We start from the raw sequence: 21,674 nt of genomic DNA on the forward strand, positions 1-21,674 counted from the left end.
GAAAAGTGTCAGTTTTTCACCATTGAGTATGATTTTAGCTGTGGGTTTATCGTTTGTGGCCTTTAATATGTTGAGGTATATTCCCTCTATACCCACTTTGTTGAGAGTTTTTATCATGAATGGATATCAGATATTGCCAGATGGCTTTTCTGTATCTATTGAGATGATCATATAATTTTTATCCTTTTATTTTGTGACTGTGGTGTATCACATTGGTTGATTTCCGAATATTCAATCATCCTTGCATCCCTGCAGTAAGAATACCCCTTGATCATGGTGAATGATTCTTTTAATGGATTATTGAATTCAGTTTACTCATATTTTATTGAAGATTTTTGTATCTATGTTTCACCAGGGATATTAGCCTGTAGTTTTCTTTTTGTTTAGTGGTTTGTGTATCTTCGTTTAGTGTCTTTGATGGCCTCATGGAATGAATTTGGAAGTGTTAGGTACTCTTCAATTTTTGGAATAGTTTGAGGAGAATAAGGATGAACTCTTTAAATGTTTGGTAAAATTCACCTATGAAGCCATCTGGTCCTGGACTTTTGTTTGTTGGTAGTTTTTTTTTTTATTATAAAATTCAGTTTCGTCACTAGTAATCAGTCTGTTCAGATTTTCTCTTTCTTCCTGATTAAGTTTTGGAAGATTGTGTACTAGATATTTATCCATTTCTTTCATGGTGTTCAATTTGTTGGCATATAATTTTTTAAATTTTTTTTTTCAACGTTTATTTATTTTTGGGACAGAGAGAGACAGAGCATGAACGGGGGAGGGGCAGAGAGAGAGGGAGACACAGAATCAGAAACAGGCTCCAGGCTCTGAGCCATCAGCCCAGAGCCCAACGCGGGGCTCAAACTCCCGGACCGTGAGATCGTGACCTGGCTGAAGTTGGACACTTAACCGACTGTGCCACCCAGGCGCCCCTGTTGGCATATAATTTTTCATAGCAGTCTCTTATAATACTTTGCACTTCTGTGGTGTCAACTTCTCTTTCATTTCTGATTTTGTTTATTTGTGTCCTCTTTTTTTTCTTGATGAGTCTGGCTGAAAGTTTATCAATTTTATTTTTTCAAAGAGCCAGCTCTTGGTTTCATTGATCTTTTCTTATGTTGTTGTTGTTTTGTGTTTTTTGTTTGTGGTTTTTTTTTTTTTTTTTTTAGTCTCTGTGTCATTTACTTCCACTCTGATCTTTATTATTTCCTTTATTCTACTAACTTTGGGCTTCATTGCTATTCTAGTTCCTTTAGGCATAAAGTTAGATTATTAAGATTTTTCTTGTTTCTTCAGGTAGGCCTATATCACTATTAACTTTCCTCTTAGAACTACTTTCACTGTGTCCCAAATATTTTGGACTGTTATGTTTTTATTTTCATTAGTCTCCATGTGTTTTTTGATTTGCTTTTTGATTTCTTCATTGGCCCATTGGTTGTTTAGTAGCATTTGGCTTAGCCTCCACATATTTGTGTTTTTCCACTTTTCTTCTTGTACTTGATTTCTGGTTTCATACTGTTATGATCAAAACAGATGCTTGATATTATTGATATTATTTCAGTTTTGTTAAATTTATTGAAACTTGTTTTATGGTCTAAGCTATGACCTGTCCTGGAGAATTCTCCATTTGAACTTGAAAAGAGTGTATATTCTGCTGGTTTTGGATGGAATGTTCTGTATATATCCGTTAGGACCATCTGGTCTAATGTGTCATTCAGAGTCACTATTTCCTTGTTAATTTTCTGACTGGATGATCTATCCATTGATGTAAGTGGGGTGTTAAAGTCCCCTAATATTACTGTTTTATTGTCAATTTCTCCCTTTCTGTCTTAATATTTAGGTGCTTTCATGTATTCAGGTGCTTCAATGTTGGGTGCATACATATTTACAATTGTTATATCCTCTTGTTGGATTGATCCCTTTGTCATTAGTAATGCCTTTTTTGTAATTAGTAATGCCATATGTTTTGTCTGATATAAGTATGGCTTTTTTTTTTTTTTGCTTCCACTTCTGTGGAAAAATTTTTTCCATCCCTTCACTTTCAGTCTGTATGTGTCTTTAGGTCTGAAGTGAGTCACTTATAGGCAGTATATAGATGGGTCTTTTTACTTTTTTTTATCCACTCATTTACCCTATGGCTTTTTTTTAATGTTTATTTTTGAGAGAGAGAGTGTGTCTGGGGGAGGGGCAGAGGGAGAGAGAGAAAATCCCAGTAGGCACCATGCTGTCAGTGCGGGGCTTGATCCCATGGACCATGAGATCATGACTTGAGTCGAAATCAAGAGTTGGACACTTAACCTACTGAGCCACCCAGGCTCCCCTACCCTGTGTCTTTTGATTGGAGCATTTAGACTTTTATATTTAAAGTAATTATTGGTAGATATAAACTTATTGCCATGTGTTAATTTTTTTAGTTGTTTTTGTACTACTTCTCTATTCCTTCTTTTCTTGCTCTCTTTCTTTGTAATTGATGACTTAATTTAGTGTTATGCTTGGATTCCTTTCTCTTTATTTTTAGTGTATCTATTATAGGTTTTGGGTTTGATGTTACCATGAGGTTCATATATCCTAAGTATATAGGAGTCTGTATTAATTTGATAATTGTTTAAATTTGAACACATTCTAAAAAATAACTTTATTTTTACTCCCATTTTATGCATATGTTGTCACATTTTATATATTTTTATTTTGTGAATCACCTTAACTATTTTTTAGATATAACTGATTTTACTATTTTTGTCTTTAACCTTCATACTAGCATTATAAGTGATCTACTGCCTTTACTGTGTGTTTGCTTTTACTTGTGAAATTCTTTTCCTTTCATAATTATCTTCTAATTATGTCCTTTTCTGCTGAAAAAAGTCCCTTTAACGTTTCTTGTAAGGCCATTTTAGTGGTGTTGAACTCCTTTAACTTGTTTGTCTGGGAAACTCTTCCTCTCCACGGTTCTGGTAACCTTGCTGGGTAGAGTATTCTTGGTTGTGGGTTTTTTCCTTTTAGCACTTTGAACATATCATGCCACTCCTAGCCTGTAAAGTATCTGCTGAAAAATCAGCTGAAAAGCCATATGGGGTTTCCCTTGTATATAACTGGTTGCTTTTTTCTTGGTGCTTTTAAGATTCCCTGCTCATCTTTAATCTTTGACATTCTAATTATTATATGTCTTGGTGTAGACCTCCTTGAGTTCATCTTATTTGGGGGTCTCTTTTATTCCTGGACTTGGATGTCCATTTTCTTCCCTAGGTTGGGAAAATTTTCAGCTCTTATTTCTTCACGTTATTTTCTGCTGCTTTCTCTCTTTCTTCTTCTGGGATCTCTCTCATGTAAATGTTAATATGCTGGATATTGTCCTAAAGAGCTCTTTACTCTATTCTTACTTTTTAGAATTCTGTTTTAATTTGGTGTTCAGCAGTGTGCTTAACATTACACTATCTTCAGATTGCTGTTCTGTTTTCTGCATCCTCTAATCTGTTGATTCCTTTTAGTGTATTTTACATTTTATTTACTGTATTCTTCAACTCTGATTCTTTTTTTTTTTTTAATATTTTCTATCTCTTTGTTGAAGTTGTCATTGAGTTCACCTACTCTTCTCTAGTCTGGTGAGCATCTTTATGACTATTACTTTGAACTTTTTATGAGGTAGATTGCTTACTTCTGTTTCATTTCATTCTTTTTCTGGGGTTTTGTCTCATTCTTTCATTTGGAGCATATTTCTCTGTCTCCTCACTTTGTTTGACTTTCTGTGTTTGTGTCTATGAATTAGGCAGAATATCTACGTCTCCTAAACTTGAAGAATGGCCTTGTGTAGGGACATCCCCTTTTTAGACTGTGTGTCCCTGGCAGCTTTGGCTGGTTGGCTGGAGTTTTAATGGGCATGGGCTGGCAGTCCCAAGGCACTCCAAGCTGTGACCACCCAGGTTGGACAGCTGGAACTGAAGTGGGCACAAGCTGGGGTGTCCTGGGGCTTTCTGGGCAGAGGGTACCCTGGAAACACAGTAGACATGAAACCAGTATGGTCTAGGATATCATGGGGCACTCTGCATAGGGGGTGCCACAGTGAGTCCCCTGGAGATCAAGTGGGTGTAATGCTGGGGTGTCCTGGGATGTTTTGTACCCGTGTTGCCTTGGTGAGATGACTAGAGCTATAGTGGACACTGTCCAGGGCTGTCCTGGTGTGTGCATTGCTGGGGTCACCTTATTGGGAATGCTGGGGCTGGTGTGGGCTGGGGCGCCCAGACTCTACTCCCATCTGTACAGTCAAAGTGGAGAGGGAATGTAAATAGTGGGGCTCACTAGTCCCTTCAACCCAAAGGGTTCTAGGACTGGTTCCTTTATATTCTAGTTGCTCTTTTAAAATTAGTGGTGTTTTATTCTCTGGCATTCAGGCCCTTTTATAGATTATGAATCTTATCTAGTCTCAGTTATTCCTTTCAGGTTATGGTCTGAACTTAATTTGGAGGGTTTCAGACTGTATATTACCAAAGCAGTGGACATGCGAGCAGTTTGTTAACCTTGACCTGAAGTTACCTCATTTTCTCTCCTACTGCCAGTTAATCTTTTTCAAACCTGTCCTCATAGACTGAGTACTGGCAGGAATACTGGGCCCATTTTTGTCACTTGTACAGTCATCTCCACCATATAGTTAATGTAACTCTGCATATTACAAGCAACAATATCTAGTTAATGATGCCCTGTTTAACTTCCATATATGCTGTTTACCCATGGTTACACTAAAGACACATAGAATTTCAGAACTCATCAGTATACCTCATCAGAATTAATTTGGCAGAAGATATTCTTCTAATGGATCTGGTGGACATCCAAGAGTTCCATGGCAATATTGCACCAGAATTTGAGGTCACATAAATGATGATTCAGGTGTCTAAAGAGACCCTGCTTTGTGTAGCCACCCTAGTTTGACAGTCTAAACTCCTATTCCTTAGAGATAGGGAGATATGATCTACCTTTCTGGGCACTTTTGGGCATAAAAACTCATACCTTTTCTCCCATTTATGTTTTTTTAAAATTTTTTAATGTTTACTTTTGAGAGAGAGAGAGAAGAGAAGAGAAGAGAAGAGAAGAGTGCAAGCAGGGGAGGGGCAGAGAGAGAGGGAGACACAGAATCTGAAGTAGGCTCCAGGCTCTGAGCTGTCAGCACAGAGCCTGATGCGGGGCTTGAACCCATGGACTGTGAGATCATGACCTGAGCCAAAATTGGACACTTAACCAACTAGGCCACCCATGTGCCCCATTCTCTCCCATTTCAAACTTCCTGTTAGGTTTGCTTTATGCCCACCTTTTTCTCCTTTGCTCCTTCAGCTCCTGCTAGACCTTGACCTTAAGATCATGAAGCAAAGAGAGGAGCATGATTTGCCCTTTAACGTTACCCTTCCCATTTTCTTTCCTTTAGTATTTTGGGGGGAATGAGGTGGAAGGGGACAGAGGTCTCTAAGTTAGCTGGTATTGCTGTATCCTCTTTTTGTCTGTCACTAAATCTTTGGTGGGCCTAATTATAAGTTGGGTGGGAGGTGCATGGTGTTCTTCAGGGGGGTCCTAAAAGAAACCTCTGTACAACACAGTTCCAGAAATAGGAGTTATGGTCCTGTGTTGGCCTCTACCAACCCCTTCCCCAGCTGGCTTCTATCCTAGTATGCATGCTTCATATCCTTGTTGGGGCCTTTTGCCTGGCAAACAGCCCTCTGGTGCAGAGTAGCTGCAACATGGCTCAGGTTTTCCACAGTATCCACTGAACCGGTGGAAAATTCCTACACCCTTGTTTTTTTCTGTTTTTTTTTTTTTAATGTTTACTTATTTTTTGAGAGAGAGATACAGAGTGTGAGTGGGGGAAGGGCATGAAGAAAGAGGGAGACACAGAATCTGAAGCAGGCTCCAGGCTCTGAGTTGTCAGCACAGAGCTCTAAGTCACGGATTGTGAGATCCTGACCTGAGCCAAAGTCGGATGCTTAACTGATTGAGCCACCAGGTGCCCCTTGAACACCCTTGTTTTCCACCTCGGGAAAGATCTATACCATCGCTGACTCTGTTGCTTTTCCTCAAATATACCCTGCCCTTCATATGGGCATAGAGTGCAGTATTGGGGGTACATCAGCTATTCCACAGCTTAAGCAGATGTCCACTCAGGGAATGAAATATTAGTGTTCTCTCTTCATACATGTATCCTGTAACTGACTTTCTTGGAATAACTGAGCTCCCCTCAGTTGTTCAAAGTCTTAGGGTCTAAACAAGAACTGTGAATCCATGAAATGTGACACACTAGCCTAGCATGTGTAGTAGTGATTCTAGTGGCCCTGTCAGCCACTGTGCTGCTGCTTTGGGATGCTTAACTACTTGGTAGACAGTACTGTCCTTGTTAGAAATGACTCACATTATCTAACAGTGAGCTGCAATCAGTCAGTGTAATTGATGAGAATAAAACTTTCACATTCAAATTGGGATGTGAGTAGAAACCTAGATCAGCAACTTTGCTTGGTATAAATGGTTATGCATCTCTTCATTTGAAAGATGATGTCACATGCCTCCCATAGCATGCTAGGAGGAGGTTAGCTATGAATTCAGAAGTGGGGTTTACCTGTTTCTCAAGCAATTATATTCCTTAGTCTAATACACTAAACCTCCCACTCCAAAAAGGGAAAGAAAAAAAGTTGGAAACCACCCATTTTAGGATGAGACCGAAATGTAAAATGACACAATATCCAACAGAAAATGACAATTTTTTTCTTTATTAATGTTTTGTGTCTACATAATACTGTAGACTATTAACGCCACAAATAAATTACCAAAAAGTTTAAACAGTTATGAGTATTTTAAAAGTGTCTGCTTTGATAGATGTATTCAGACAAGTGAGTAAAAAAATATTACCATATTTCATTGATTCTCTGATCATTTATTCACATTTTCTCTGAAATTGAAGTTCAGCTTATCAGTGACATCATGGATTAGTTTAAAGCATGTTTTTTCCCCTTTTTTAAAGGTTTTTTGTTTGTTTGTTTGTTTGTTTATTTATTTTGAGAGAGAGAGAGCACAAGCAGGGGATGGGCAGAGAGAAGGAGAAACAGAATCTCAAGCAGGCTCCACACTGCTCGAACTCACCAATAGCCAGATCATGACCTGAGCTGAGATCAAGAAAGGGATGCTTAACTGACTGAGCCACCCAGGTGCCCCTTTTTTCCTTTTTTTTTTTTTAATGGTCATTCATTTTTGAGACAAAGCATGAGCAGGGGAGGGGCATAGAGAGAGGGAGACACAGAACAGGCTCCAGGCTCTGAGCTGTCAGCACGGAGCCTGATGTGGGACTCGAACCCATGAACCATGAGATCATGACCTGAGCCAAAGTCGGACGCTTAACCGACTGAGGCACCCAGGCGCTCCTTCCTTTTTTCCTTTTTTAATGCATAAAAAAATAATGTGCTTTTCGATTCATGGTATATTTAATAAAATACAGCAGCTAATCACCTCTCGTGCCCACTCCTCAGAAATTCCCATCTGGGTGTGGTCACTACTGTAAATCAGTTTCTGTTATAGTAGGTAGCTGCTGATTCCTTTAATATTTGGGGTTGTCCTTGGTTTCTTCCCACACGGGTGTTAGGGTATAGTCTCCCCAGGACAAGGCTGACAGTGGCCCTCATAGTTTGAATATCAGTAACTGTAGAAATAAAATTCCATTTAGCCACTTCCAAGATACAATCAAATCAGTGGCAAAGGAAATTGGTGTCATAGACTCTAAGTCTAAAGTTCCCTTTTGGCCAACAAAAGAGCAGGACACAGGATTAAGGTGAGAGATGGCGTATGTCTGGGAAAAGACAGGAGCCCCGAATAAGGGTCTTTGCCCTGTATTTATTAAGATCAGAAGGCTTACAAACGTGATTGGCGGCACAAAGAGACAAACTGTGAACATTAACTTGGGGATGTGAGGGAAGAGGGGTATTTGGAAGATATACAGTGTTTGGGGTTTGGGTCAGTATAAAACAAAATCCTGGCGCCGGGCAGATGGGCAGATGGTTGTTAATGGCAGACAGGAGGTGCCGTGTGTAACTTAGCTAGCCTAGGGGATGAGACAGTCAGGCGGAATAACCTCAGGGTTAACAAGGCTCCTTTTCTTTTGCTACCCATCTCCGCTCTGGGCTGCTTCACCTGCAACGCAGCGGTCTATAGCTCAATTTATCTGTTTACCTAACTTGGCCCTTTCTTCCTGTGAAAGTAGCTTTTCTGGTACAGTACTAAATTGGGGGGCATTTTTGCCCTGCATGCCTAATTTTGTTTACCTCATATACCTTTGCATTGGGAGCCTGGGTACCATCAAGCTGAAACAGAGGATCTGCTCCTCCACTGTACATACAACAACCAACTGAGAAAAGAGGGCTCTGTCTTTTCTTGAATTGTATATTTTAGAGAGTGGCACTAATGTCATAACTTAAAACAGCATGATTATTTGAACATTAAGGTATCATCCCATTCCCAAAGCTAATATTTGCTACCAGTCACTGCTTATCATGAATAGACTAAAAGCTGATTTTTCTTTCCATTCCACTGTTGAAGAAAGATTCATGGAATAGACCAATTATATTTATAATCGATAGGGTCCATGAAAACCAAATAGGTTAAGCTCTTCATTTTTAAAATAGCCCCACAGAAGTCATTTTACTCCTTTTTCCATAGCGAGATACTGATTGGTGCAGCCGAAAATAGGACCCAGGTCTCCTAATTCAGTGTCTTCCCTCCCTTCCCATCCCCTCCTTCTGCACTGAACATAATTCTCTCCTAATTTAATTGATGGTTATGCCAGGGGTTTTCCAATGAAACAACTTAGTTTTTTCAAGTTCAGATATGATTGAAATGGAAAAATTGGTGGCTGGCACCTACTTTTAGCTAGATTTTTAATTTTATTGTTTTAAAATGCTTGGAAACAATACCATTTGGGACAGGCAAAGGTAATATTCTTTTCATCTTTGGACCAATATTGTGAATGCCAAAAAGACGAATGATGCATGCAACTTCTGATTGGAATTGGAACTTGTAGCTTTTGATTACTAATCTAGTACTTATAAGCACCATACCATGTAGCCGATATACCCGGAGCATAAGGCAGGATGTCTTGAAGAGAAGAAAACCTAATAAAACTTGCAATATAATAGGGCCAGTTAAGAATGAATATAGACGTAGTCTGAGGTTTCCTGTTATTATCTGAGAAGTGGCATCTTGAACTTCTAGACAATTCTGAACTTGTTTGGTTTGACGGTAAGATCATTTTCAAGGGAGCTGTCTTGAAGCTAAATAAACTGATGAGGTTTAATTATGATTCTAGAGTGATGTCTGAAGAGGTAGAGGAGATGATAAAGAATTAGTTCTATTTAAAGTTAATGAAAATTTTCAGTTCTACAGGTATTCATTTTTATTACTTTGAAAGACGTTACATTGTAAAGATTCAGGTGCATACTAATAACTAAAATGAGATAAGCTAGCAAAAATAATAATTACCCATTAACCTAGAATTTATATTAGTTTTTCATTAAAACCATTCTGTCCCACTTTATTTTCTATTTTAAAATGTTAAAACTCAGGGCAAACTCTAGACGAAAGCAGAGATAAATAATTATCTACTAAGGATTTTAGTATCTCTTCAACTTAGCATAAAAAGATAATTTATTCCAATAAACACCATTCTTTTTGCCTTCTCTGCCAGCTCTTGTATTACTCACTTCCATTATCTTAGAAATCCTGTGCTCAATGGCAGTTTGATTATGACTTGCCCTACCACCAACATAATTGGAGAGAAAAGAAAGTAATTGCTTGAATTAATGTATTCTAAGTTACTAATGAATAGAAATGAGGCAGAAACTGTTGATTACTGATATAAAAACTATTTCACCTCCTTCTTTCTTGCTAAGAGAACCCCCGTTTAGGGGAGTAATAACATATCTAGTTGCTAGAGATAAATCATAATTAGCCTAAGTCAGTCATAGCAATATTGTTCCCTTTTCGTAACTGGTAGTAATGTCTTCTCTCTCATTCTTGATATTGGTAATTTCTGTCTTCTCTCTTTTTTTACTGATCAGTCTGTCTAGAGATTTATCTTTTTTTTTTTTAATCTCAAAGAATCTCTGTTTGGCTTTATTTAGTTTTACATATTTTTGTTTTGTGTTTCACTGAATTTTTTGTTCCTTTATCATTTCCTGCCTTCTGATTGGTTTGTGTGTATATTGCTCTTCTTTCTCTAGTTCCTTAAGGTAGAACTTTAGATTTTCAATTTCAGATATTTGTTTTCCTTTTTTAATGTTACAGGGTTTGAATCATTTGAAATTTATTGAGACTTGGTTATGGCCCAGAATATGATTTTTGTTGGTAAATGATCCATGTGCACTTGAGAAGAAGGCGCTTCTAAAGAATATATTTTAAAGTTTCTTCTCTTCTGTTTCCAGCATTCTTTCTTTCTTTTCTTCCTCTTCCTCCTCCTAATTGTGACAAGTAATACCACACTGGTTGCCAGCAGAGAGGACAGCTGTGTGGTTTTGACTCATGGGAATGTATTACCTTTTCAGACAATTATTTAATTTTTAGTAAAGAATGATAATTGAATCATAGTGGTGGCTAAAAACATGCACAAAATCTACACACACAAAAGGATTATGAGTAGCAGACCAGAAATTATGAGGAATTCTTGGAAGACAGGAAAAGCAGGTGCTATCAGATTAGTTAATTTAGGTAACTCAAAACACCTGCAGTAGAAAACCAAGCATGTGCATAGAAACTTGAACAGTTACACTGCAGAAGGTCCCCAGGTCAACCATGTGATTAAAGAGCTACTATGAACAGCAGATGTTTTATCTGCCCTGCTCTGAAATGTCCCCAAACCCTACTTAAATTAGAAGTAAGCACTTGTAGTATTGGACCTTTAGGCTCCCCAAACTACACTCCAAAGACAGTGAATGAGGTTGAGACAAATGCAGACCTGCACAAAAGAAGGGATAAAACAGAAGTACACATCTACCTAGAAGGGACAAATAACTACTTTTCCATCATCAGAAATGCCATTTTTGTTTTGGCAAGAGGAAGGGTCCCTACCCTACCTACAAGCACCCTGCCGTGTACCCCCAAAGAGGAGACTACTTCTTTATATTGACATACTGTGCAATCCCGTTCCAAGGAAAAGCCTATTGGTGAAATGGACATCACAACTGTACATCAGATACATGCTGATTATGTAGGCTAATCAAATGTGCCCTTTATTCCTAAATATGAGAGGACAAAGTTTGGGAAATATTTGAGGAAGGTGAAAGAGAAGATCATAAACAGAGCAATTTCTGAGGTTAAAAAAAATACAGGAAACAGAGTTACCAAAAAAGCCAAATTCATACTCAGAATTTTGAGAATTTGAATAAGAATGTGAATTGAATAAAACTATGAGTTTGAATAGGAATATGAATTTGAATAAGAAGGCTGAGAATATTTGAATAGGATCAGGCTGTAATAAAAGGGATCCATTCAAGATCCCTTTTTTATACCAATAAAATTAAGTAATTGTAAAATGGACACATTATTGCAAAATTAAAATCTTAAACCCCAGGGGGCGCCTGGGTGTCTCAGTCGGTTAAGCATCATGATCTCAGAGTTCTTGGGTTCAAGCCCTGCACTACGCTGTGTGCTGACAGCCCAGAGCCTGGGGTCTGCTTCGGAATCTGTGTCTCCCTCTCTGCCCCTCCATCTTTCCCTTGCTTGCTCACTCACTCCGTTTCTCAAAAATAAATAAACATTAAAAAAAAAAATTCTTAAAGGGTGCTCAGCGCAGGGTCTCCCTGCCTCACTTAGGCTCCACCCGAACCTGGAACAGAGCATGCGCGGCCCCGCCCCACCCCCTTATCCCCCTTCCCCCAAACCGGAAACTCGCCCCCGTTTCCTGTAACGGACCCCAGTTCCGGTTCTATCCCAGAGCTGTTGCCGCGTCCGAGCCCAACGGACGCTGCCTAGAGGTCTCCATTGCCACTGAGTGCCTCTGGCTCCTCTCGCCATTCAAGCTGGGCAATCTTCGGGGTCGCCGCCGCCTTCGGCCTCGCCACTGCCTGTTCCGGGGCCCTCGCTTCAGAGTTGCCTTGACCTTGGTGCCAGCGCCGCCAGCCATGGCCACCGCGCCGTTCTCTCAAGTGCGCCAGAACTACCACCCTGAATGCGAGGCCGCCATCAACAGCCAGATCAACCTGGAGCTCTACGCCTCCTACGTGTACCTGTCGATGGCTTTCTATTTCGACCATGACGACGTGGCCCTGGAGAATGTCTCCAAGTTCTTCCTGCGCCAGTCCCATGAAGAGAAGGAGCGTGTCGAGAAGCTGATGCAGCTGCAGAACCAGCGTGGGGGCCGCATCCGCCTCCACGACATCATGAAGCCTGAACGCGACAACTGGGAGAGCGGCCTGAAGGCCATGGAGTGCGCCTTTCACCTGGAGAAGAGCGTGAACCAGAGCCTGCTCGACCTGCACCAGCTGGCTGCTGACAAGAACGACGCCCATCTGTGCAGCTTCCTGGAGACCAACTACCTGCCCGAGCAAGTGAAGGTCATCAAAGAGCTGGGGGGCTACATCACCAGCCTGCGCAAGATGGGGGCCCCGGAAGATGGCTTGGCAGAGTACCTCTTTGACAAGCTCACCCTGGGCAACAGCGACAAGAACTGAGTTGGGACTGCCTTCCCATAGCCACAGGGTGCATGGTAACTTCCCCTGGTCACCATGCCGAGCATGCATTTTGCAGTATTGCACTTGCAAAACGTTCCAGTTTTTTTCCTTCCAGTTTTGCCATAAAGTTACTTGGTTGCAATAAAGTCATTTTGTTCAAAAATAAATAAAGGTCTCTGGTTGATGTGTATGCACATCTTTCACCTTTTAAGTTTTATAGTAGGTATCCAGGAGTCTCTCCACCCACCCAACCCTATCCATATGCAGCTGAGGATCTCCAGAAATGGAGGGAGAAGGTATTCCATGGGACCCTGGAAAACACAAAATTAATATTCCCCTCATAAGCAGTGTGGGTGGTGGTGGTTTAGAGCCCTGAAGAATGTGGGAACCTATGCATAGTAAAAGTATAAAAACATTGCCTGAAAGTTATGACTGAGGTTGATCTGGGGAAAGAGTGAAGGGAATGGGATTGGGCAGGGATTAAAATAAAGGAGGTCTTCTACTTTACCCTGAAAACTTTTACTTTATCAAAATAAGTAAATAGTAATATTTTTTGATTCTAGATAGCAAGAAAGGGACCCCAGAAGCCATTATGGCAGAGTACCTCTTTAATAAGCTCACTGTGGGCAATAGTGGTAAGAGAAACTTAATCTTAGGCTGGCTTCCTACTGGATATGAGAGTGATTTGCCTTTGGTCCCCTGTGCAGGACATGCATATTGTCATTAGAAAACTTTCACTTCCCCTTATGAATAGTGTGGTTATGTGGTTTGGGGTAAGATGGGTGGTTTGGGGCACTGGTTGCTGTAGATGGATGTATATAGTAAAGTATAGAAAAAAACATGGTCTAGAATTTATAATAGTGGTTGCTTCTGAGAAAGAATTGAAAAATGGGATTGGACAGGGATTAAAATAAATGGAGCCTTCGACTTCATCTGAAGTTTTTAGCTGATTAAGTCATACAAATGTTAATGTTTATTGTTTGTCAGTAACAACCTGGGGACCCTGGAAACTGGCAGAGTGGAGTAACTGATTGGCAGGTTGACCCTTGTTGTCAGTGACTATGGGAACTGTGTTTTAGGTTTGCTTCTCTGGAGACACAGGTGCAACTTCAAATGGCCACCAGTACCAGGCATGCATGCTGCCATCAGAAAACCTCTAGTTTTGGGGGTTTATGTACACTTTGTAATAAACCCTGTTCAGTATAAGGGTTGAAAATTTAACAAAGATGCTGAACATCAAAATATTTGAGAATGACTGAGGTAAATTGAATCTTCTAGAAAGAAATAATTCATAATAATAATTGATAGTCATAGAAGAACCTTCTATAATAACAAGCACTCAGTAGAAATTCCAGAAGGAGAAAACAAGAGTTTGTGTAGAGTGGTAGACAATAATCAGGAAATAATTTTTCAAGATACTATAATCTCGGGGTGCCTGGATGGCTTGGTCAGTTAAGTGTCCAACTCTTGATTTTGACTCAGGTCATGATTTCATGGCTTGTGAGATCTAGCCCCACATCAGGCTCTGTACTGACAGCATGGGGCCTGCTTAGGATTCTCTCTCTCCCTCTCTTTCTCTGCCCTTCTGCTCACGTACATGCGTGTACTCTCTCTCTCAGAATAAATGTTTAAAAAAAATACTATAATCCAAATACTATTACCATGTATATTTCCTCCTTTAATCTACTAGTGTTCTGAATTACATTAACAGATTTTCCTGTGTGGAATTATTTTTTATTCCTGGAATGAAACTTATTTGATCACTGTTGATTTGTTTTACTATAATTTTTTGAGATATGATTGAGATGTATGTAGCGTTGTGTAATTTTAAGGTGTACCGTGATACACTGATAAATTGGGAAATGATTGCCACCAAAGCCTTAGCAAAAACCTCTATCAATTCATGTAATTACCATTTCTTTTCGGTGGTGAGATTTCTTAAGATTTATTCCCTTAGCAATACTTAAGGATATTATATTGTTAACTATAATGACCCTTCTGTACGTTAGATCTCCAAAGTTTGTACTATTTGATCAACATCTCTCCATTTTCTCCAATCCTTCAGCTTGTGGTAATCAACATTCTAATCTGTGTTTCTGAGTTTGGCTTTTTTGGTTCCATATATAATTGATAGAATACAGTATTTGTGTTTTTCTTATTTCACATAACATAGTGTCCTCAAGTTTCATCTAACTTGTTGTAAATGGCAGCTTTTCCTTCTTTCTCATAGAGAAAGGCATGAATACCCAGAAAAGAAATGGCTGGATCATATGGTAGTTCTATTTTTAATCTATTGAGGAATGTCAATACTGTTTTCTTTACTGGCTATATTAATTTGCACTCCCACCAACGGCGCACAAGGGCTTCCTTTTCTCCACATCCTTGCCAACACTTGGTATTTCTTGTCTTTTTAATGATAGCCATTCTAACACATGTGAGGTATATTGCATTGTGGCTTTGATTTTTATTTCCCTGATGACATGTGATGTTGAGCACCTTTTCTCTGTCCATTTTTTAATTGGGTTGTTTGGTTTTTTACTGTTGGGTTGTATAAGTTCTTTATATATTATGGAAATTAGCCCCTTATCAGATATATGATTTGCAGATATTGTCTTCTATTCCATAGTTTCTTTTTGTTTGTTTTACTGTTTGTGTCTTTTGCTGTGCAGAAGGTTTTTTTTTTTATTTTTTAATGTTTTATGTTTGAGAGAGACAGAGACAGAGTCAAGCAGGGAGGTGCAGAGAGAGGAGACACAGAATCTGAAGCAGGCTCCAGGCTCCGTGCTGTCAGCACAGAGCCCAATGCAGGGCTCAGACTCACAAACCATGAGATCATGACCTGAGCCAAAGTCACCACTTAACTGACTGAGCCACCCAGGTGCCCCAGTAGTTTTTAAAATTAGTATAGTCCCACTTATTTTTGCTGACATCACTCTTGCTAATATTTTTATTTAGGATTTTGTATCTCTCTACCTTAATAAGTAATTTTCTTTCAGGTGTGTAAGTACCATCTTTGTCCTGTTTAGGTATTAAGATTACTCTGGCCTTGTAAAATAAATTGAGAAAAAATTTTTTCATTTTTATATGCTTGTGCTTTTGGTATAATATCCAGAAAATCATCTCCAGGACCAATATGAAAGAACTTTTTTCCTATGTTCTCTCCTTGGAGTTTTTTGGCTTCTGTCTTAGTTTAAGTCTTTAATCCTTTCCAAGTTAATTTTTGTGCATGGTGTAAGACAGGGGTCCAATTTTATTCTTGCGCATGTGGTTGTCCAGTTTTCCCACAACAGTTTATCAAAGACACTGTCATTTCCCCATTGAGTATTCTTGGCACCCTTGTCAAATATTAGTTGACCCTTTATGCATGGGCTTATTTCTGACCTTTTGATTATGTTCCGTTGGACTGCATGTCTGTTTTTTAATGCTGGCATGATGCTGTTTTTAATTATATACTTTTATATTACTGTATGAATTCAGGAAGTATGATGCCTCCAGCTAAGTTCTTTCTTGAGATTGCTTTGACTAGTCGGGGTATTTTGTGACTCCATAGGAATTTTAGGATTGTTTTTCTTTTTCTGTAAAACATGTCATTGGAATTTTGATAGGTGTTGCAGTGAATCTATAGATGGCTTTGAGTAGTATGGACATTTTAACCATATCAGTTCTTCTGATCAGTGAACATAGGATATCTTTCCATTTATCTGTGTCTTCAGTTTTTTTCCATGCAATTCTTAAAGTTTTCAGTGTACAGATCTTTCACCTGCTTGGTAAATTTATTCCTATGTATTTTATTGTTTTTGATGCTAATGTAAATGGGATAGTTTTCTTTATTTCTTTTTCTTGTTGTTAGTATATAGAAATGCAACTGTTTGTGTTTATTTTATTTTATTTTATTTTTTAATGTTTATTTATTCTTGAGAAAGAGAGCATGAGCAAGGAAGGGACAGAGAGAAGAGGGAGACATAATCCAGAGCAGGCTCCAGGCTCTGAGCTGTCAGCACAGAGCACGACATAGGGCTCAAACTCATGAACCATGAAATCATGACCTGAGCCAAAGCCGGACGCTTAACCAACTGGGCCACCCAGGCACCCCTGTTTTGTTTTTATATCCTGCAACTTTTCTGGATTCATTGATTATCTCTAATAGGTTTTGGTGGAGTATTTAAGACTTTCTAGATATAAAAGCATATCACCTGCAAAGATAATTTGACTTTTTTCCTTTCCAATGTGGATGCCTTTTATTTCTTTTTCTTGTCTAAATGCTCTGGCTAGGACTTCCAGTATTATGATGAATATGAGTGGTGAGAGTCAGCACCTTTGTCTCATTCCTGATCTTAGTAGAAAAGCTTTCAACCTTTCACCATTGTGGATGTTGTCATAGCTTGCCCTTTGTGACCTTTATTATGTTGATGTATCTTTTCTATACTCAATCTGTTGAGAATTTTTAATCATAAATGTTAAATTTTGCCAGATGCTCGGGCACTTGAGTGGCTCAATCAGTTAAGCATCGTACTTTGGCTCAGGTCATGATCTTGTCTAAATCATTGTTTTCCAAGGACTCCTGAACTGTGGCCAAGATGGACGGGAGCCAGTTGACAGGCCACTATAGGGTTCATACCTGGGAACAAAGTCTATATGCCCTTTACCCAATGCACGAGTGGTTTAGACTCTTCCTGAGTCACTTGGCATATGGAGCTGGATCATCCTACAGCTCCCACAAAGCCACTTTTGTCTGTGGGATGGATGCTAAATGATTCTTGGGGTAGGGGGTGCAAAAACAACAGATGTCTTATTACACCATGCTGCTGACATCACTCTTGGCTAATACTTCTATTTAGGATTTTGTATCTCTCTACCTTAACATGTAGTTTTCTTTCAGGTGTGTAAGTACCATCTTTGTCCTGTTTTGGTATTAGGATTGATTACTCTGGCCTTGTAAAATAAATTGAGAAATAATTTTCATTTTTATATGCTCTGGAATAGTTTTCATATTATAGGTGTGGGGGTTTTTTTGTTCTAAGAAGATTTAGTAGAATTCACATTAAAATTATTTGAGTCTTGGGGCACCTGGGTGGCTCAGTCTGTTAAGTGTCTGACTTCAGCTCAGCTTATGATCTCTTGGTTCATGAGTTTTCTGCTGTCAGTGCAGAACCCACTTCAAATCCTCTGTCTCCCTCTCTCTGACCCTCCCCCCATCTCTTTCTCTCACAAAAATAAACATTGAAAAAATTATCTGAGTCTCTTCTCTTTTTAAAGATAGATGATTTTATTTCTGTAAAAAATGGCATTTGGATTTTTTAGGGATAACATTGAATCTGTAGGTTGTTTTGGGTACCACAGGTGTTTTGACAGTATTAAGTCTTCTATTCCACAAACAAGATATATCTTTACATTTACTTGTTTCTTTAATTTCTTTCAGCAAAGTTTTGTGTCACATTCATTGATTATCATATGTTCAACTATCCTCATGCCCCAAGGATAAATCCCACTCGGTCATGATGTATGATCATTTTAATGTGCTGTTGAATTCAGTTTGTTGAGATTTGTTGCATTTATATTCATTAGAAATATTGGCATATAGTTTTATTGTAGTGTCTTTTTCTGGCTTTGGAATCAGAGTAATACTGGCCTCATAAAATGGGTCTGGAAGTGTCCCTGCTTCTTCATTTTCTTGGAAGAGTTTGAGAAAGATTGGTATTAATTCCTCTTAAATTCATTTAGAACCACAAAAGACCCAAATAACCAAACAGTCTTGAGAAAAAACAAGCTGGAGGCCTCACACTTCCTGAATTCAAAACATATTACAGACTTACAGTAATAAAAACTATATGGTACTGGCATAAAGACAGACATATAGACCAATAGAACTAAACAGAAAGCCCAGAAATAAACCCACACATATATGGTCAAATAGTCTTCAACAAGGATGCCAAAAATCCATAATGGGGAAGGTATAGTATACTCAATAAGTACTGTTGGGAAAATTGGATATGCACATGCATAAGAATGAAAATTGAAACCTACATTACACCAGACACAAAAATCAACTCAAAATGGATTAAAGACTTTGACATAAGAGGAAGGGTAGGCAGCAGGCAAAGGGAATCACATTAGAGCTACTGATAAAATTATAGCTAAAATTGATAAATCATCATGCACTTTGCCATTGAGACTCTCAAGCTTTCTTACACATTAGAATTAGCACCAGACTACATCCTAGGCCAATTGTATTAGTCTCAGGGGGCAGGAGCTAGGCATTCCAGGCACTCAAACCAATGTGAGCACCTTGCTCCTCAAAGTGTACTCTATGGCAAGCAGCAGCAACCTCACCTGAGAGCCTGCTAAAATTCAAAATCCCAAGCCCCATCCCAGACCTACAGTATCAGAATCTACATTTTAATAAGATCCCAGGTGATGAATATGTGTACCCTGACATTTGTGAAGCACTGATTTATCATCCTAGATTTTAACCATGGCTATATACATTGGGACAAACTGGAATGCTGGAAAATAATACTCATACTCAGACTTAAACAACTTATCCCATTATATCTTTATGAATATACTGGAACAAACACACTAAAAACTTAGTGTAACTTCAACAATTATTCAATTGGCAAATATTTAAAAAGATTTGAAAACCCTATCTAATTTCCACTGATGTTGGATATGTGCATATACGCTCAAAATTTTTTTTTAATTCCACTATACTTAACATACAATGTTATGTTATTTTCACGTGTTCAATATAGTGATTCAACATGTTTATACATTACTAAGTGCTCATGATAAGATTATAATTTATTTTTATGATAGGTGTACTTTTAATCCCCTTCATCTATTTTACCCATACTCCCACCTTCCTCCCTACCACTGGTAACCATGCGTTCTCTATAGTTAAGAGTCTGGTTTTTTTGTTTGTCTCCTTTTTCTTTGTTAATTTGTTTCTTAAATTCCACATATGAGTGAAGTCATGTGGTATTTGTCTTTCTCTAACTTCTTTCACTTAGCATTACACCCTTTAGTTCCACTGACGTTGCAAATGGCAATATTTCATTCTTTTTTATGGCTGAGTAATATTCTTTTATAGATGTACTATATCTTCTTTTTCCATGGACACTTCGGTTTTTACCATATCTTGATTATTGTAAATAATGCTGCAATAAACATAGGGGTGCATTTATCTCTTTGAATTAGTGGTTTTTTTGGGGGGGGGGTAAATACTCAGTTATGGAATTACTGGATCACATGGTAATTGTCTTTTTAATTTTTGAAGAGCCTCCATACTGTTTTCTGCAGTAACTGCAGTAGTTTGCATTCCCAACAGTGCACAAGGGTTCCTGTTTCTCCACATCTTGCCAACACTTAGTGTTTCTTGTGTTTTTAATTTTAGCCATTCCAACAGGTGTGAGGTGATACCTCATTGTAGTTTTGTCTAGTTTGTCTGATATAAGTGTGGCTTCTCTATCCTTTTTTTAGGAGTCCATTAGCATGATAGATGGTTCTCCATCCCCTCACTTTCAATCTAGAGGTGTCTTGAGGTCTCCTATGTATCTCTTGTAGGTAGCATGTAGATGGGTCTTGTTTTCTCACCCATTCTGATACCCTTGTATATTTTGACTGGAGCATTAAGTTCATTTACATTCAGAGTAATTATTGACAGATAACAAATTAGTGCCATTGTGTTACTTGCAAAGTTGCTGTTTCTGGAGGTTTTTTCTTTTCCTTTCTAGTCTTTGTTGCTTTTTGTCTTTGCCACTTAAAGGGTCCCCTTTAATATGTTTGCATGGCTGGTTTAGTGGTCACAAACTCCTTTAGGTTTTGTTTGTCTGTGATGTTATTTATCTCTCCTGTTCTAAATGATAGCCTTGCTGGATAAAGTATTCTTGGCTGCATATTTTTCCCGTTTAGCACATTGAATATATCATGCCAGTCCCTTCTGGCCTGCCATGTTTCTGTGGAGAGATCTACTGCTAACCTGAGTTGTCTTACCTTGTAGGTTAGGGATTTCTTCTCCCTTTCTGCTTTCAGGATTCTTTCCTTACCTCTATATTTTGCAGAGTATACTACAGTATGTATTGGTTTTGGCCGGCTTTTGTTGAATTTGATGGGAGTTCTTGGTTTCCTGGATTTGGGTGACTGTTACCTTCTCCAGATTAGGGAAGTTTTCAGGTTTAATTTGTTCAAATAAACCTTCTCCCCCCTTTTCTCTCTCTCTTCTTCAGGGACTCCTATGATATGAATGTTATTATGCTTTATGGAGTTGCTGAGTTCCCTACATCTACATTCATGATCCAGTACTTTTCTTTCCCTCTTCTTTTCAGCTTCATTATTTTCCATAGTTTTACGATCTGTACCTCTGATTTGTTCCTCTGCTTCACCATCCTCATTGTCATTTCATTTAGTTGGTTTTGCATCTTGGTTATACCATTTTTTATTTTTGCCAGGCTGGTTTTTATTTCTTTTATCTCTGCAGAAAGGGATTTTGTAGTGTCTTCTATGCTTTTCTCAAGCCCAGCTAGTATCCTTATGATTTTTGTTTTAAATCCTGGTTCAGATATATTACTTACATGTTACTTATATCTGGCCATGACCTCTTCCAGTTCTTTTGGAATGAATTCCTCCATATTGGCATTTTGCCCAGATCTCTGTCTTCTCTGTGTTAGGAAAACCTGTTAGGTTTCCTGCTCTTGAGAGTACTGGCTTTATGAAGAAGAGGTCATATACTGTCCAGGACTTGGCACTTTAAGAAGTTTGTGCTGTGTGCACTCTGTTGTGTTTAGGTTGCTCTTTCCCTATCAGTCCTCTGCAGTCCTCTCCTTGCTTGCAGTGTGGAGTATTTGGACCTAGTCTGGTTTGTGGCAAGTTTTAACTAGGTGTGTTTGGTCTGCTAATTAGAAAAGTCTAGATCCTATTTCCCCTAGAGTTGAAGCTTTGCAGCACTCTATGATCAGTAGACTTAGTGCATGTGGGGAGTTTTTGCTGGTGTTCTGCGGGAGGGGC

The 21,674-nt window shown here is 38.8% G+C and overlaps 1 protein-coding gene across 3 annotated transcripts in view; it reads left to right on the forward strand.

Moving 5' to 3' along the window:
* PRRG1 (proline rich and Gla domain 1) overlaps window positions 1–21,674 on the forward strand; it is a 139,296-nt gene that overhangs the window by 89,009 nt on the left and 28,613 nt on the right. For 2 of the 3 annotated variants that reach the window (XM_047844769.1, XM_047844770.1), the window contains exon 4: window positions 12,021–12,773. The exons of the other annotated variant lie outside the window; for it this stretch is intronic. In XM_047844769.1, coding sequence (XP_047700725.1) covers window positions 12,021–12,671 — 651 coding nt within the window. In that variant the 3' untranslated portion in view covers window positions 12,672–12,773. Of the gene's footprint in view, window positions 1–12,020; window positions 12,774–21,674 lie in introns of those variants that run through there. 3 annotated transcript variants of the gene reach the window in all.

Source organism: Prionailurus viverrinus, chromosome X, assembly GCF_022837055.1.
Source record: "Prionailurus viverrinus isolate Anna chromosome X, UM_Priviv_1.0, whole genome shotgun sequence".
NCBI lineage: Eukaryota > Metazoa > Chordata > Mammalia > Carnivora > Felidae > Prionailurus > Prionailurus viverrinus.